Source organism: Scyliorhinus torazame, chromosome 5 (assembly GCF_047496885.1).
Source record: "Scyliorhinus torazame isolate Kashiwa2021f chromosome 5, sScyTor2.1, whole genome shotgun sequence".
NCBI lineage: Eukaryota > Metazoa > Chordata > Chondrichthyes > Carcharhiniformes > Scyliorhinidae > Scyliorhinus > Scyliorhinus torazame.
This window is the reverse complement of record NC_092711.1, coordinates 149,436,111-149,450,951: the sequence shown is the minus strand read 5'-3', so window position 1 is coordinate 149,450,951 and position 14,841 is coordinate 149,436,111. Positions and strand designations below refer to the sequence as shown.

The following is a 14,841-nucleotide window of genomic DNA, read 5'->3' as shown; positions in this document are numbered from 1 at the left end:
GGTGGCAGACCAGGTTAGGTTAAGGAAAGGATGGATGGGACAGGTGTTCCACTCAGGGCTGGACGCAAAGAATAGAGGGGTGGTCATATTGGTGGGGAAACGGGTGTCGTTCGAGGCTAGGAACATTGTAGCGGACAGCGGTGGCAGATACGTGATGGTGAGTGGCAGACTGCAGGCAATGTATATGCCCCGAACTGGGATGATGCGGGATTTATGAAGCGGATGCTGTGACGTATCCCGGACCTGGAGGTAGGAAACCTGGTAATGGGGGGGGGACTTCAACACCGTGCTAGACCCAGGGTTAGATAGATCTCGATCCAGGACCGGAAGAAGGCCGGCAGCAGCCAAGGTGCTTAGGGGGTTTATGGACCAAATGGGGGGAGTGGATCCGTGGAGATTTGCTAGGCCGCTGGCCAAAGAGTTCTCCTTTTTCTCCCATGTCCATAAGGTATACTCCCGGATAGATTTCTTCGTTTTGGGAAGGTCACTGATTTTGAGGGTGGAAGGAACGGAGTACTCGGCCATAGCTGTTTCAGACCATGCCCCACATTGGGTGGATCTGGAACTAGGAGAGGAAAGGGAACAGCGCCCACTCTGGCGACTGGATGTGGGATTATTGGCGGATGAGGGAGTCTGCGGAAGGGTGCGGGGATGTATCGGAAGGTACCTGGAGGCCAATAATGATGGGGAGGTCCGAGTGGGCGTAGTATGGGAAGTGCTGAAGGTGGTGGTCAGGGGAGAGTTGATCTCCATCAGGGCTCACAAGGGGAAAACAGAGGCCAAAGAGAGGGAAAGATTACTGGGGGAGATTTTGAGTGTGGATAAAAGATATGCGGAGGACCTGGACGAAGGACTATATAGGGAGAGGCGAAGACTCCAGATGGAGTTTGACCTGCTGACCACAGGGAAGGCAGAGGCACAGTGGAAGAAGGCACAGTGGATGAGATATGAATATGGGGAAAAGGCGAGTCGCCTGTTGGCCCACCAGCTTCGTAAGAGGACAGCGGGAAATAGGGGGAGTTAGGGATGAAACGGGAACTACGGTGCGGAGAGCAGGGAAGGTAAATGAGGTGTTTAAGACCTTTTATGAGAGGTTATACAGGTCCCAACCCCCGGAGGGAAAAGAGGGGATGCAGCAGTTTCTGGACCAACTAAGGTTCCCGAGGATGGAGGAGCAGGAGGTGGCAAGCCTGGGGGCGCCAATTGGGGTGGACAAGGTGACCAAAGGGCTGGGGAACATGTAGGCAGGGAAGGCCCCAGGACCTGACGGGTTCCCGGTGGAATTTTACAGGAAATACATGGACTTGTTGGCCCCGCTGCTGGTAAGAACCTTTAACGAGGCCAGAGAAGGGGGGACTCTACCCCCGACAATGTCGGAGGCGATGATATCACTAATCCTGAAGCGAGATAAAGATCCACTGCAATGCGGGTCTTATAGGCCTATCTCGCTCCTGAATGTGGACGCCAAGTTGTTGGCAAAAGTGCTGACAATGAGGATAGAGGATTGTGTCCCGGGGGTGGTGCACGAAGATCAGACAGGGTTCGTAAAGGGGAGACAATTGAATGTCAACGTGTGACAGCTATTGGGGGTGATAATGATGCCCCCAGCAGAGGGGGAGGCAGAGATAGTGGCGGCAATGGATGCAGAGAAGGCATTTGATAGGGTAGAGTGGGAATATTTATGGGAGGTGCTGAGGAGGTTTGGGTTTGGGGAGGGGTTTGGCAGCTGGGTTAAACTCCTCTATGGGGCCCCAATGGCAAGTGTAGTCACAAATCGGCAAAGATTGGAGTATTTTCGGTTACATCGGGGAACAAGACAGGGGTGCCCTCTGTCCCCATTACTGTTCGCGCTGGCAATTGAACCACTGGCCATAGCGCTGAGAGTCTCCAGGAAATGGAGAGGGGTGGTTAGAGGGGGAGAGGAACACCGAGTGTCACTCTATGCAGATGACCTACTGCTGTATGTGGCGGATCCAGTGAGGGGGATGACAGAGGTTATGCAGGTATTGAGGGAGTTTGGAGATTTCTCGGGATATAGGCTTAACATGGGAAGAGTGAGCTTTTCGTAATACACCCTGGGGACCAGAGTCGAGGGATAGATGGCCTGCCGCTAAGGAGAGTGGAAAGAAACTTCCGATATCTGGGGATTCAGATAGCCAGGAGCTGGGGAACCTTACACAAACTCAATCTGACTCGGCTGGTGGAGCAAATGGAAGAGGATTTCAAAAGGTGGGATATGCTGCCGCTGTCACTGGCGGGCAGAGTGCAGGCGATTAAGATGATGGTCCTCCCGAGGTTCCTATTTGTGTTTCAATGTCTCCCCATATTGATCACTAAGGCCTTTTTCAAGAAAATAGATAGGAGCATCATGAGCTTCGTGTGGGCAGGGAAGGCCCCGAGGATAAGGAGGGGGTTCCTGCAACGTAGCAGGGACAGAGGGAGACTGGCATTGCCGAACTTGGGAGACTATTACTGGGCCGCCAATGTGGCGATGATCTGCAAGTGGATGATAGAGGGAGAGGGGGCGGCGTGGAAAAGGCTGGAGATGGCGTCCTGTGAAGGAACGAGCTTAAAAGCGCTGGTGACAGCACCACTACCGCTCTCCCCGAAAAGGTTTACCACAAACCCAGTGGTGGCGGCAACATTAAGTATCTGGGGGCAATGGAGGCGACAGAAGGGTGTGTTGGGAGCCTCGGTGTGGTCCCCGATCAGGAACAACCATAGGTTTGCCCCAGGGAGGTTGGATGGAGGGTTCCGGAGCTGGCACCGGGCAGGAATTAGGAGAGTGGGAGACTTATTTATAGATGGGACGTTTGCAAGCTTGGGAGCGCTAGAGGAAAAGTATGAGCTGCCTCCGGGGAATATCTTTAGGTATATGCAGGTGAGGGCGTTCACGAGACAACAGGTGAGGGAATTTCCGCTGCTCCCGACACAGGGGATCCAGGAGAGAGTGCTTTCGGGGGGGTGGGTCGGGGAGGGCAAAGTGTCCGAAATATACCGGGAGATGAGAGAAGAGGGGGAGGAGCTGGTAGAAGAGCTGAAAGGAAAATGGGAAGAAGAGCTCGGGGAGGAGATTGAGGAGGGTTTGTGGGCTGATGCCCTAAGTAGGGTAAATTCCTCTTCCTCGTGTGCCAGGCTTAGCCTGATCCAATTTAAGGTGCTACATAGAGCACATATAACGGGAGCGAGGTTGAGCAGGTTCTTCGGAGTGGAGGACAGGTGCGGGAGGTGCGGGGGAAGCCCGGCGAACCACACACATATGTTTTGGTTGTGTCCAGCACTGGAGGAGTATTGGAGGGAGTGGCAAGAGTGATCTCGAAGGTGGTGAAGGTCCAGGTCAAGCCAGGCTGGGGGTTAGCTATATTTGGGGTAGCGGATGAGCCGGGAGTGCAGGAGGCGAAAGAGGCCGATATTGTGGCCTTTGCGTCCCTGGTAGCCCGGCGAAGGATTTTACTCATGTGGAAGGAAGCGAAACCCCCCGGCATGGAGGCCTGGATAAATGATATGGCAGGGTTCATAAAACTGGAACGGATGAAGTTTGCACTGAGAGGATCGGCTCAGGGGTTCTCCAGGCGGTGGCAACCATTCCTCGACTATCTAGCAGAACGTTAGGGGGAAAATAGATGGCCAGCAGCAGCAGCCCAGAAAGAGAGGTGGGGGAGCGGTAAATTGTTTTTGTTCCAGATGGGGCGGGGGGGGGGGGAGCACTATTTTGTGTTATTTTGTTAGTTCACTACTTTATTTAAACAATGTTATCTATTAGTTATCGTGTTACCGTTTTTGTTGATTTGTAAGGGGGGAAAATTGTGTTTGAAAACTTTAATAAAATATATATTTTTTAAAAATAACAATTATTGAAAAAAAGAGGTAGCAAATTCAAAACAGAGTTGAGGAGAAACTGCTTTTCCCAAGGGCTGTGAATCTGTGGAATTCACTACCCCAGAGTGCGGTGAAGCTGGGACAGTGAGTAAATTTAGGGAGGAGTTAGACAGATTTTTAATCGGGTTGAAGGGTTCTCTCGATGGGCCAAATGGCCTAATTCTGCTCCTATATCTTATGAACCATTGATTTGCTCCCAGATGTTGCCCAGAGGAGAATGTTTTAGTCTGAAACTCATTGTCCAACCTCCACACTGTGACATCTCAAAGGAGCTCGTCCTCGAAATCAACCAATAGGAATAAACCCGCTCCGCGGTGACGTCACTGCCCAAAGCGCAGATGCGGGAGTCCCGGCCCCACCCATTGTTCTCCTTCCCCCACATATACTCGAGACAAGTTTCCAGGCAACCGGCTGACAATTCCGGCCGTCGGTGAAAGCCCTCCCCCACCCCTGATACGGGACTGCGCATGTCTAAGGGAAGGGGAAGCTGCGCATGTGCAGGGGAGCTCACTTCCGCTGACCTTTCTGCTGAGGTGACCAATAGGAAGACTGGAGGACCGGAAGGACTCTGTTCCTCCCCCAATCAGAGCAAAACTGTTGTTCCTCCGACTCTGAATGAGCTTGAGCTTCACACAGACTCCTGTCTCCAACATCTGTGAGTAAAGCACTTTCTTTTCTCCCTCTTTCCATTTATTGTCTTCAATTGGTGATTTGCAGCAACTGAAGGGAAAGGAAGTGAATCCAGGGAGGGTGCAGACCCTGGAAAGCTTGGCACAGGTCTCTCTCTCTCTCTCTCTGAAAGGCATTGACATCCTTTGCTCCTTCAGCTTGACACATTTATTTGTCTGGCTAAAAGGATGGTCTCTTTCCTAATGTTCACAATTAAAGGGCTGGTTTCCCCAGGAGATGACGGACATTTAAGGGGACAGTAAACAGGGCCAATCCAACTCAGCCAATTACTTCTCTGTAGGTCTACTGTCCATCATCAACAAAGTGATGGAAGGAGTCATCAAAGTTGCTATTAAGTGGCAATTATTCTGCAATAACCTGCTCCTGGACACTCAGTTTGGGTTCCGCCAGGGTCACTTAGCTCCGGACCTCATTACACCCTTAGTTGAAACTTGGACGAAAGAGTTGAATGCCAGAAGTGAGGTGGGAGTAACCGCCCTTGACATCAATGCAACATTTGACCGAGTATGGCATCAAGGAGCCCGAGCTAAACTGGAGTCAATGGGAATCTCCACTGGTTGGAGTCATACCTGGCACAAAGGAAGATGGTTGTCGTGGTTGGAGGTCAATCATCTCAGCTCCAGGACATCACTGCAGGAGTTCCTCAGGACAGTTTCCTCAGCCCAACCATCTTCAGCTGCTTCATCAATGATCTCCCTTCCATCATAAGGTGAGAAGTGGTGATGTTTGTGGATGACTGCACAATGTTCAGCACCATTCTCAACTCCTCAGATAATGAAGCAGTCCATGTCCAAATTCAGTAAGACCTGGACAATATCCAGGCTTGGCCTAATAAGTGGCAAGTTACATTGGTGCTACAAAAGTGCCAGGCAATGTCCATCGCCTACAAGAGAGGATCTAACCACCACCCCTTGACATTCAGTGGCATTTTCATTGCTGAATCCCCCACAACCAACATCCTGGGGGTTACCATTGATCAAAACTGAACTGGACTAGCCATATTAATACTGTAGCTCCCAGGGCAGGTCAAAAGCTGGGAATCCTACAGCGAGTAACACACCACCTGATGCCCCAAAGCTTGTCTACCAGACATCTACAAGCACAAGTCAGGAGTGTAATGGAATACGCTCCACTTTGCTGGATGAGTGCAGCTCCAACAACACTCAAGAAGCTCAACACTATCCAGGACAAAGCAGCCTGATTGATTGCGTCACCTTCCACAAACATTCAAACCGTCCACCACCGACAAACAGTAGCAGCTGTGTATACCATCTACAAGATATACTGCAGTAAATCATAACGGTTCCTCAGACAGCACCTTCCAAACCCACAACCACTACCATCTAGAAGGACAAGAGCAGCAGATACCTGGGAACCTCACCACCTGGAGGTTCATTTCCACGTTACACACCACCCTGACTTGGAAATATATTGCCGTTCCTTCACTGTCCCTGGGCAACATCCTGGAATTCCCTCCCTAACAGCACAGGGGATGTAGGACAGCATGGTGGAGCAGTGGTTAGCGCTGCTGCCTCACGTCGCCGAGGTCCCAGGTTCGATCCCGGCTCTGGGTCACTGTCCGTGTGTAGTTTGCACATTTTCCCCGTGTTTGCGAGCGTTTCGCCCCCACAACCCAAAGATGTGCAGGGTAGGTGGATTGGCCACACTAAATTGCCTCTTAATTGGAAAAAAATGAATTGGGTACTTTAAATTTATAAAAAAACAAATTTTAAAAAAGCAGCACGGGATGTACCTACACGTCAAGAACTGCAGCAGTTCAAGAAGGCAGCTCACCACTACTTCGGAAGGGCAACTGGGGATGGGCAGTAAATGCTGTCCTAACCAGCATTGTCCACATCCCGTAAATTAATTTTTAAAAATTTAATACCGGACAGAGATATGTCTAGCGTTATATGGTATGTATTATATATATTATTGATGGTTCTGTAATAAAATACATCTATTATTATTTCTAGTTTTGTAATATAGTACTGGACCTACATTATATATTTCCAGTCATACAGTCATTGCAGCACTGACAGAATCCATTTGGGAACTCAAGTCAATGCTGACTCTCTGTACAGCAATCCAGTCAGTCCCATTCCCCCTCGATATCCCTGTTCCCCTGCAAGTTTATTTTCTTCAAGTGACCATCCTATTTTATTTTAAATTATTGATCATCTCGACTTCCACAACCCTTGTAGGCAGTGAGTTCCCTGTCATGACCACTCCATGACTAAATAAAATTCTTCCTCAGAATTTCCCCATCTCTAATCAGTAAATGTACTTGTCTGGAGATTCTCTACTCTTGTACAGGTTTTAGTGAGTTGAGATTCGTTGACCAGCACCTTCAGGAAAATTGGGAGAGAAAGTAAATGAATACAGTCTGCATATTACACACATTTTTCATCCAGTAATATAGATATATACCTGTCTGGCAGCCTGCATGAAGATTTTCAGGTCTGTGTGTCCAGGACAGGAAGCAGTGAGCTTGGATCTATCAATCAGCCTGAATCAGCACCTTCAGGAGAAGTGGGAGGGTGAATATTAGATCCAGCAGAGTGAGAATGGAGGGAGAGTGTGTGGGATTGAGATTTAGAGCATTTCAGGGAAAGAGAGAGGAAAGAATGTTCGATAGAAACTAGAATTGTCTGTTCTGAGTTTCTATCCTGTACTGACAATGATTACTATTGTAAAATCTGTTTGCAGGAAGTTTGAACGAGAGGAGTTTGAGACCAATATCGCAAACTAAATATCACGTCAAGAACTGACTGAGTCACTCAATTCTTGGGATCATCGGCCTTTGAATCTAGAAGGAGAAATGTTTGTCTATTCTGTCTGCTTCAAGAGATTTTAAACAACAGTGTGTCTGGAAAAGCACTGAGACACACACACCCCCCGTGTGAGACTGTTACAGAGCACTGACTGTGGGAAGAGCTTTAACCAATGACACAGCCTGAAAAAATACTTCACCATTCACAGCAGGGAGAGACTGTATAGGTGTTCTGTGTGTGGACGAGGCTTCAACTGATCGTCCAACACGGTGAGACACAAGATCACCCAGACCATGGAGAAACCATGGAAATGTGAGGATTGTGGGAAGGGATTCACAGCCCCAGACGAGCTGGCAAGGCACCAACGCAATCACACTGGAGAGAGGCCGTTCACCTGCTCTCAGTGTTTAAAGGGATTCACTGACACTGGCAGCCTGCGGAGACACGAACGAGTTCACACTGGGGAGAGACCGTTCACCTGCTCTGACTGTGGGAAGGAATTCACTCGGTTATCCAACCTGCAGACACACCAGCGAGTTCACACTGGGGAGAGGCCTTTCACCTGCTCAGTGTGTGGGAAGGAATTCACTCAGTTATCCAGCCTGCAGCGACACCAGCGAGTTCACACTGGGGAGAGGCCATTCACCTGCTCTGTGTGTGATAAGGGATTCGCTCGGTTATCCCACCTGCAGACACACCAGCGAGTTCACACTGGAGAGAGGCCTTTCACCTGCTCTCAGTGTGAAAAGGGATTCACTGACATTGGCAACCTGCGGAAACACGAACGAGTTCACACTGGAGAGAGGCCATTCATCTGCACTCAGTGTGAAAAGGGATTCACTGACATTGGAAACCTGCAGAGACACGAACGAGTTCACACTGGGGAGAGGCCATTCACCTGCTCTCAGTGTGAAAAGGGATTCACTAACATTGGCAGCCTGCGAAGACACGAACGAGTCCACACCGGGGAGAGGCCATTCATCTGCACTGTGTGTGATAAGAAATTCACTCGGTTACCCCACCTGCAGACACACCAGCGAGTTCACACCGGGGAGAAGCCGTTCATCTGCACTGTGTGTGATAAGGGATTCACTCAGTTACCCCACCTGCAGACACACCAGAGAGTTCACACCGGGGAGAAGCCGTTCATCTGCACTGTGTGTGATAAGGGATTTGCTCATTCATGCAGCCTGCTGAAACACAATGTCAATCACACCAAGAGCAGGCCCTTTAAATGCTCTGACTGCAGGAGGGGTTTCAAAAGCTCTCAGCTACTGATGTCCCACCAGCACGTTCACTCTGAGGAGAGAACGTTCAGCTGCTCTCACTGCACAAAGAGCTTTAGAACCTCCTCCAACCTGATGAAACACGAGCGAGGTCACACTGGGGAGAGCCCGTTCACCTCTCCGACTGGGAAAAGATTCACTCAGTCATCACTTGCTGAGCCACAATGTCACTCACAGCAATGAGAGACCCTTTAAATGTTCCGACTCTGGGAGTGGGTTTAAAAGCTCTCAGGTACTGGAAGTTCCACAAGCACATTCACACTGAGGAGAGACCGTTCAGCTGCTCTCACTGCACAAAGTGGTTTCAAACATCATCCACATTGTGGAGACACCAGCAAGTTCACACTGGAAAGAAGCCATTCACCTGCTCTCACTGTGGAGAGGGATTCACTCGGTCGTCCAACATGCTGAGACACCGAAGGGTTCACACGTGATGACTGGTTAGATTCTGCTGTTATTCCTGCTGTCAATCACATCCAGGACTGAACATTGAGTGAGTGGAGGGATTTGTCTCCTCGTCAACTCCTGGTGCTCGGACGTGGCGACCCTGGTGAACTACTGCTCCCCGGATCTGGAATACCCGACTGAAGTACTGTCCATACTACATTTTGTAATTTTCTTTGTTCTTTCTTGGAAAATAGGTGACAGGTTTAGATAAAGGATCTGGATCGGCGCAGGCTGGGAGGGCCGAAGGGCCTGTTCCTGTGCTGTAATTTTCTTTATTCTTACCTTCCACGGAGTTCACTTCTGCCATCATCACGGCGGTCTACATCCCACCCCAGGCGGAAGTGAAGAAGGCGCTTGATGAATTGTACACCGCTATAAATAACAATAAAACAGAATACCTGGAGGCCTTGTTCATCATGGCTAGGTACTTCAACCAGATCAACCTCGAGTGTACTACCAAAATTCCACCAACGCATCTTCTGTCCCAACAGGGGTGCCAACATCCTTGGGAACCTGAATTGTAGCTCCAGTATACAGGAGGTTGAGTGTAGTGAGGTCATGAGTAAGGTTTCAACGTTTCTAGGAGTGTACCGGCAGGCAGGAAGGTGGTTTAAAGTGTGTTTACTTCAATGCCTGGAGCATCTGGAATAAGGTGGGTGAACATGCGGCATGGGTTGGTACCTGGGACTTCGATGTTGTGGCCATCTCGGAGACATGGATAGAGCAGGGACAGGAATGGTTGTTGCAGGTGCCGGGGTTTAGATATTTCATGAAGCTCAGGGAGGGTGGTAAACGAGGGGGAGGGGTGGCATTGTTAGTCAAGGACAGTATTACGGTGGAAGAAAGAATGTTTGATGAGGACACGTCTACTGAGGTAGTATGGGCTGAGGTTAGAAACAGGAAAGGTGAGGTCACCCTGTTAGGGGTTTTCTATAGGCCTCCGAAAAATTCCAGAGATGTAGAGGAAAGGATTGCAAAGATGATTCTGGATAGGAGCGAAGGTAACAGGGTAGTTCTTATGGGAGACTTTAACTTTCCAAATAGTGACTGGAAACGCTATAGTTCGAGTACTTTAGATGGGTCCGTTTTTGTCCAATGTGTGCAGGAGGGTTTCCTGACACAGTATGTAGATAGGCCAATGAGAGGCGAGGCCATATTGGATTTGGTACTGGGTAATGAACCAGGACAGGTGTTAGATTTGGAGGTAGGTGAGCACTTTGGTGATAGTGACCACAATTCGATTATGTTTACTTTAGTGATGGAAAGGGATAAGTATATACCGCAGGGCAAGAGTTGTATCTGGGGGAAAGGCAATTATGATGCGATGAGGCAAGACTTAGGATGCATTGGATGGAGAGGAAAACTGCAGGGGATGGGCACAATGGAAATGTGGAGCTTGTTCAAGGAACAGAGGATGTGGGTCGAGCGAGGGAACCGTGGTTTACTAAAACAGTTGAAACACTTGTCATGAGGAAGAAGGAGGCTTATGTAAAGATGAGACGTGAAGGTTCAGTTAGGGCGCTCGAGAGTTACAAGTTAGCTAGGAAGGACCTAAAGAGAGAGCTAAGAAGAGCCAGGAGGTGACATGAGAAGTTTTTGGCAGGTAGGATCAAGGATAACCCTAAAGCTTTCTATAGTTATGTCAGGAATAAAAGAATGACTAGGGTAAGAGTAGAGCCAGTCAAAGACAGTAGTGGGAAGTTGTGCGTGGAGTCCGAGGAAATAGGAGAGGTGCTAAATGAATATTTTTCGTCAGTATTTGCACAGGAAAAGGACAATGTTGTCGAGGAAAATACTGAGATACAGGCTACTAGACTCGAAGGGCTTGAGGTTCAGAAGGAGGAGGTGTTAGCAATTCTGGAAAGTGTGAAAATAGATAAGTCCCCTGGGCCAGATGCGATTTATCCTCGGAGTCTCTGGGAAGCTAGGGAGGAGATTGCTGAGCCTTTGGCTTTGATCTTTAAGTCATCTTTGTCTCCAGGAATAGTGCCAGAAGACTAGAGGATAGCAAATGTTGTCCCCTTGTTCAAGAAGGGGAGTAGAGACAACCCCAGTAACTATAGACCAGTGAACCTTACTTCTGTTGTGGGCAAAGTCTTGGAAAGGTTTATTAGAGATAGGATGTAGAATCATCTGGAAAGGAATAATTTGATTAGAGATAGTCAACACGGTTTTGTGAAGGGTAGGTCATTCCTCACAAACCTTATTGAGTTCTTTGAGAAGGTGATCAAACAGGTGAATGAGGGTAAAGCAGTTGATGTGCTTTATATGGATTTCAGTAAAGCGTTTGATAAGGTTCCCCACGGTAGGCTATTGCAGAAAATACGGAGGCATGGAATTCAGGATGATTTAGTGGTTTGGATCAGAAATTGGCTAGCTGGAAGAAGACAAAGGGTGGTGGATGATGGGAAATGTTCAGACTGGAGTGCAGTTACTAGTGGTGTACCACAAGGATCTGTTTTGGGGCCACTGCTGTTTGTCGTTTTTATAAATGACCTGGAGGAAGGCGTAGAAGGATGGGTGAGTAAATTTGCAGATGACACTAAAGTCGGTGGAGTTGTGGACAGTGCGGAAGGATGTTACAAGTTACAGAGGGACATAGATAAGCTGCAGCGCTGGGCTGAGAGGTGGCAAATGGAGTTTAATGCAGAAAAGTGTGAGGTGATTCATTTTGGAAGGAATAACAGGAAGACAGAGTACTGGGCTAATGGTAAGATTCTTGGCAGTGTGGATGAGCAGAGAGATCTCGGTGTCCATGTACATAAATCCCTGAAAGTTGCCACCCAGGTTGAGAGGGTTGTTAAGAAGGCGTACGGTGTGTTAGCTTTTGGTAGAGGGATTGAGTTTCGGAGCCATGAGGTCATGTTGCAGCTGTACAAAATTCTGGTGCGGCCGCATTTGGAGTATTGCGTGCAATTCTGGTCGCCGCATTATAGGAAGGACGTGGAAGCATTGGAAAGGGTGCAGAGGAGATTTACCAGAATGTTGCCTGCTATGGGGGGAAGATCTTATGAGGATAGGCTGAGGGACTTGAGGCTGTTTTCGTTAGAGAGAAGAAGGTTAAGTGGTGACTTAATTGAGGCATACAAGATGATCAGAGGATTGGATAGGGTGGACAGTGAGAGCCTTTTTCCTCGGATGGTGATGTCTAGTATGAGGGAACATAGCTTTAAATTGAGGGCAGATAGATATAAGACAGATGTCAGAGGTAGGTTCTTTACTCAGAGAGTAGGAATGGCGTGGAATGCCCTGCCTGCAACTGTAGTGGACTCGCCAACACTAAGGGCATTCAAATGGTCATTGGATAGACATATGGACGATAAGGGGATAGTGTAGATGGGCTTTAGAGTGGTTTCACAGATCGGCGCAACATCGAGGGCCGAAGGGCCTGTATTGCGCTGTACTGTTCTACGTTCTTAAGATGTATGGGTTGGGGTGTTTGGCCCTGATAAATTGTCCCCCCAGTGTCCAGGCATGTGCAAGTTAGGTTATGGGGTTATGGGTGAGTGGATATGGGTAGAGTGCTCTTTTGAAGGGTGGGTGCAGACTCGATGGGCTGAATGGCCTCCTTCTGCATTCAAGGGATTCTGTATCTATTTCTATAGCACCTTTCGTGACCACACGATCTCCTAAAGCATTTTACAGCCTTTGAAGTACTTTTGAAGTGTAGTGACTGTTGTAATGTCGGAAATTCTGGGTACGCCTCATTAATAATCTTTTAAAAAATCAATCACTCGTCCAACTTCACTGTTGTAAGTAACAAGGTTAAGGAAGCCATGTTAAACTCTGAAACGTGACTGGACCTTTATTTTAAAAATTCATTCTGTATAAACCAAACAGTTTCAAGAAACTGCTGAATGAGGCGAAATTGTTCAAAGTAACAAATTGTTCCAGAATTTTGTAAAGCGACAGGGTATCATATCCTGCCAAAGTCTGGCTCAAGTGTAAGACTCATTGTTCAATCCAATCAAAGTTAGTAAGAAAGAAAGTGATTGTCTTCCATAAAAGTCTTTTCCAACCAGTGGATATAGTATTAACCGAATGCATTAATTAAAGATTACGATATTAATTAGCTACCAGTCAGTGACAGATGACTGATTAAGTAATGTGCCTTAATTGAGTTACAATAAAATAATCAACAATGAATCAGTAGTTCTAATAAGAGACTGAGTTTTATTTGCTGTAAAAATGTAAAAACTAATTGCTGTGTCTGTAAAGAATGTGCAATGAGGATAAATGTACTGGCAAGAGAGACCTTCAAGCTCTGATTAGCCTCAACATTTGAAACTCTGAATAAGGCATTGTATAGAATCAGATAAACGGATAGTATGAAACAGATCCATTGTATTCCTGTCTGAGATAATGAGAGAAGGTGGTGTCAGTAATTGGGGATCCAATTAAATTAATCCAGTGACCAACTTGACCAATGGTCATGTTACAACAGGCCCAACTCTGATGTGAGGTAATGGTCACTTTGGGGATAAAAGTAGAGGTTCCGAAGGTCTTCCTTGCTGGCCAAGTGCTGAAGACTCCTGAGGCCGAGTTCCAAGGAAATGAATGTCAAAGAAGGAGCCAGACTCCCGAGGCTGAATTCCACAGGAATTACTGTCAAAGAAGGAGCCAGAGTGGGTTACGCTTCTGCAGACCGATCACCCAAATGAAGTTGTAAAAGTCAATGTCTTAAAGTTTCTTTGAATAAACTTTTAAAATTTAATATAAAGCAAATTCTGTCTTTGCCTTAATTGCCTTGTCTGAACCAAAGAGAATTTATTCAATGGTAAGTTGGGGGTGGCTGAAATCAATAAAGTTCCAGACAACAAGATCAGAAAACATAAATTTTAAAACTTGCATTTCTATAGCGCATTTTACAGCCACAGAATGTCCCAAAGTGCTTTACAGCCAATGAAGTACTTTTGAAGTGCAGTCACTGTTGTAATGTAGGAAACACAGCAGCCAATTTACACACAGCAAGATCCCACACACAGCAAGGTGATAATGAGCAGATGATCTGTTTTTAGTGATGTAGATTGAGGGATAAATATTGACCAGGACACCGGGGATAACTCCCCAGCTCTTCTTCAAAATAGTGGCTGTGGGAACTTTTACACCCACCTGATAGGGACAGACAGAGCCTCAGTTTAACATCTTATTTGAAAGAAGGCTGTTCTGACAGTGCAGCATTCCCTCAGTGCTGGGACGAGGAATGTTGGAACTGAATTTTGTCCTTGGGTCCCTGGACTGGGCTTTGAACCCGCAACCTTTGACTCCGAGGTGAGAGAGCTGCCCGCTGAGCCACAGCTGACACTATAGACAGCACAAAGTTAGAAAGGGAAAGTTACCCTTTTAAAAACCCCACCCTTTGCCTCCAGTGCCTAAATCTAATAATAGAAACCTCAGGATAAATAACACGGATTTGACTGAATAAAGTCTTGGTTTAGAACCACAAGTTTTGACTTTCCATTTGCCCTCGGGCACTTTACTGTCTATTGCTCATGTCAATGACAGGCAGGAGATGGAGCTGAGGCTGAATTTGGCTGAGAATAACGGGGCCTGTGCACCAGATGGGCATCGCACTAACAGAGAGACAGGAAGGTGCTGGAGGACTGACTGGGAAATGGGCCTCCGACTGATTGTTATATCGGTCACTCAGAGCTAAAGAGAAACCCATCTCTTTAAATACATATACAGGGAAGAGGCTGCAATGAAATCTGTCCCTTTTAACCTGCACAAAAGCAGGAGGCTCAGATTCACAGGCTGCAGGAGGA

The 14,841-nt window shown here is 47.6% G+C and overlaps 2 protein-coding genes across 2 annotated transcripts in view; both read left to right on the top strand.

Moving 5' to 3' along the window:
- LOC140420057 (uncharacterized) overlaps positions 1-14,841 on the top strand; it is a 263,088-nt gene that overhangs the window by 17,908 nt on the left and 230,339 nt on the right. The gene's annotated exons all lie outside the window — the stretch shown is intronic.
- LOC140420054 (uncharacterized) lies at positions 4,457-13,790 on the top strand. Its single transcript, XM_072504072.1, has 2 exons — positions 4,457-4,534; positions 7,279-13,790. Exon 2 carries the CDS (start codon positions 7,637-7,639, stop codon positions 8,810-8,812), a length of 1,176 nt encoding a protein of 391 aa, XP_072360173.1. The 5' UTR covers positions 4,457-4,534; positions 7,279-7,636; the 3' UTR covers positions 8,813-13,790.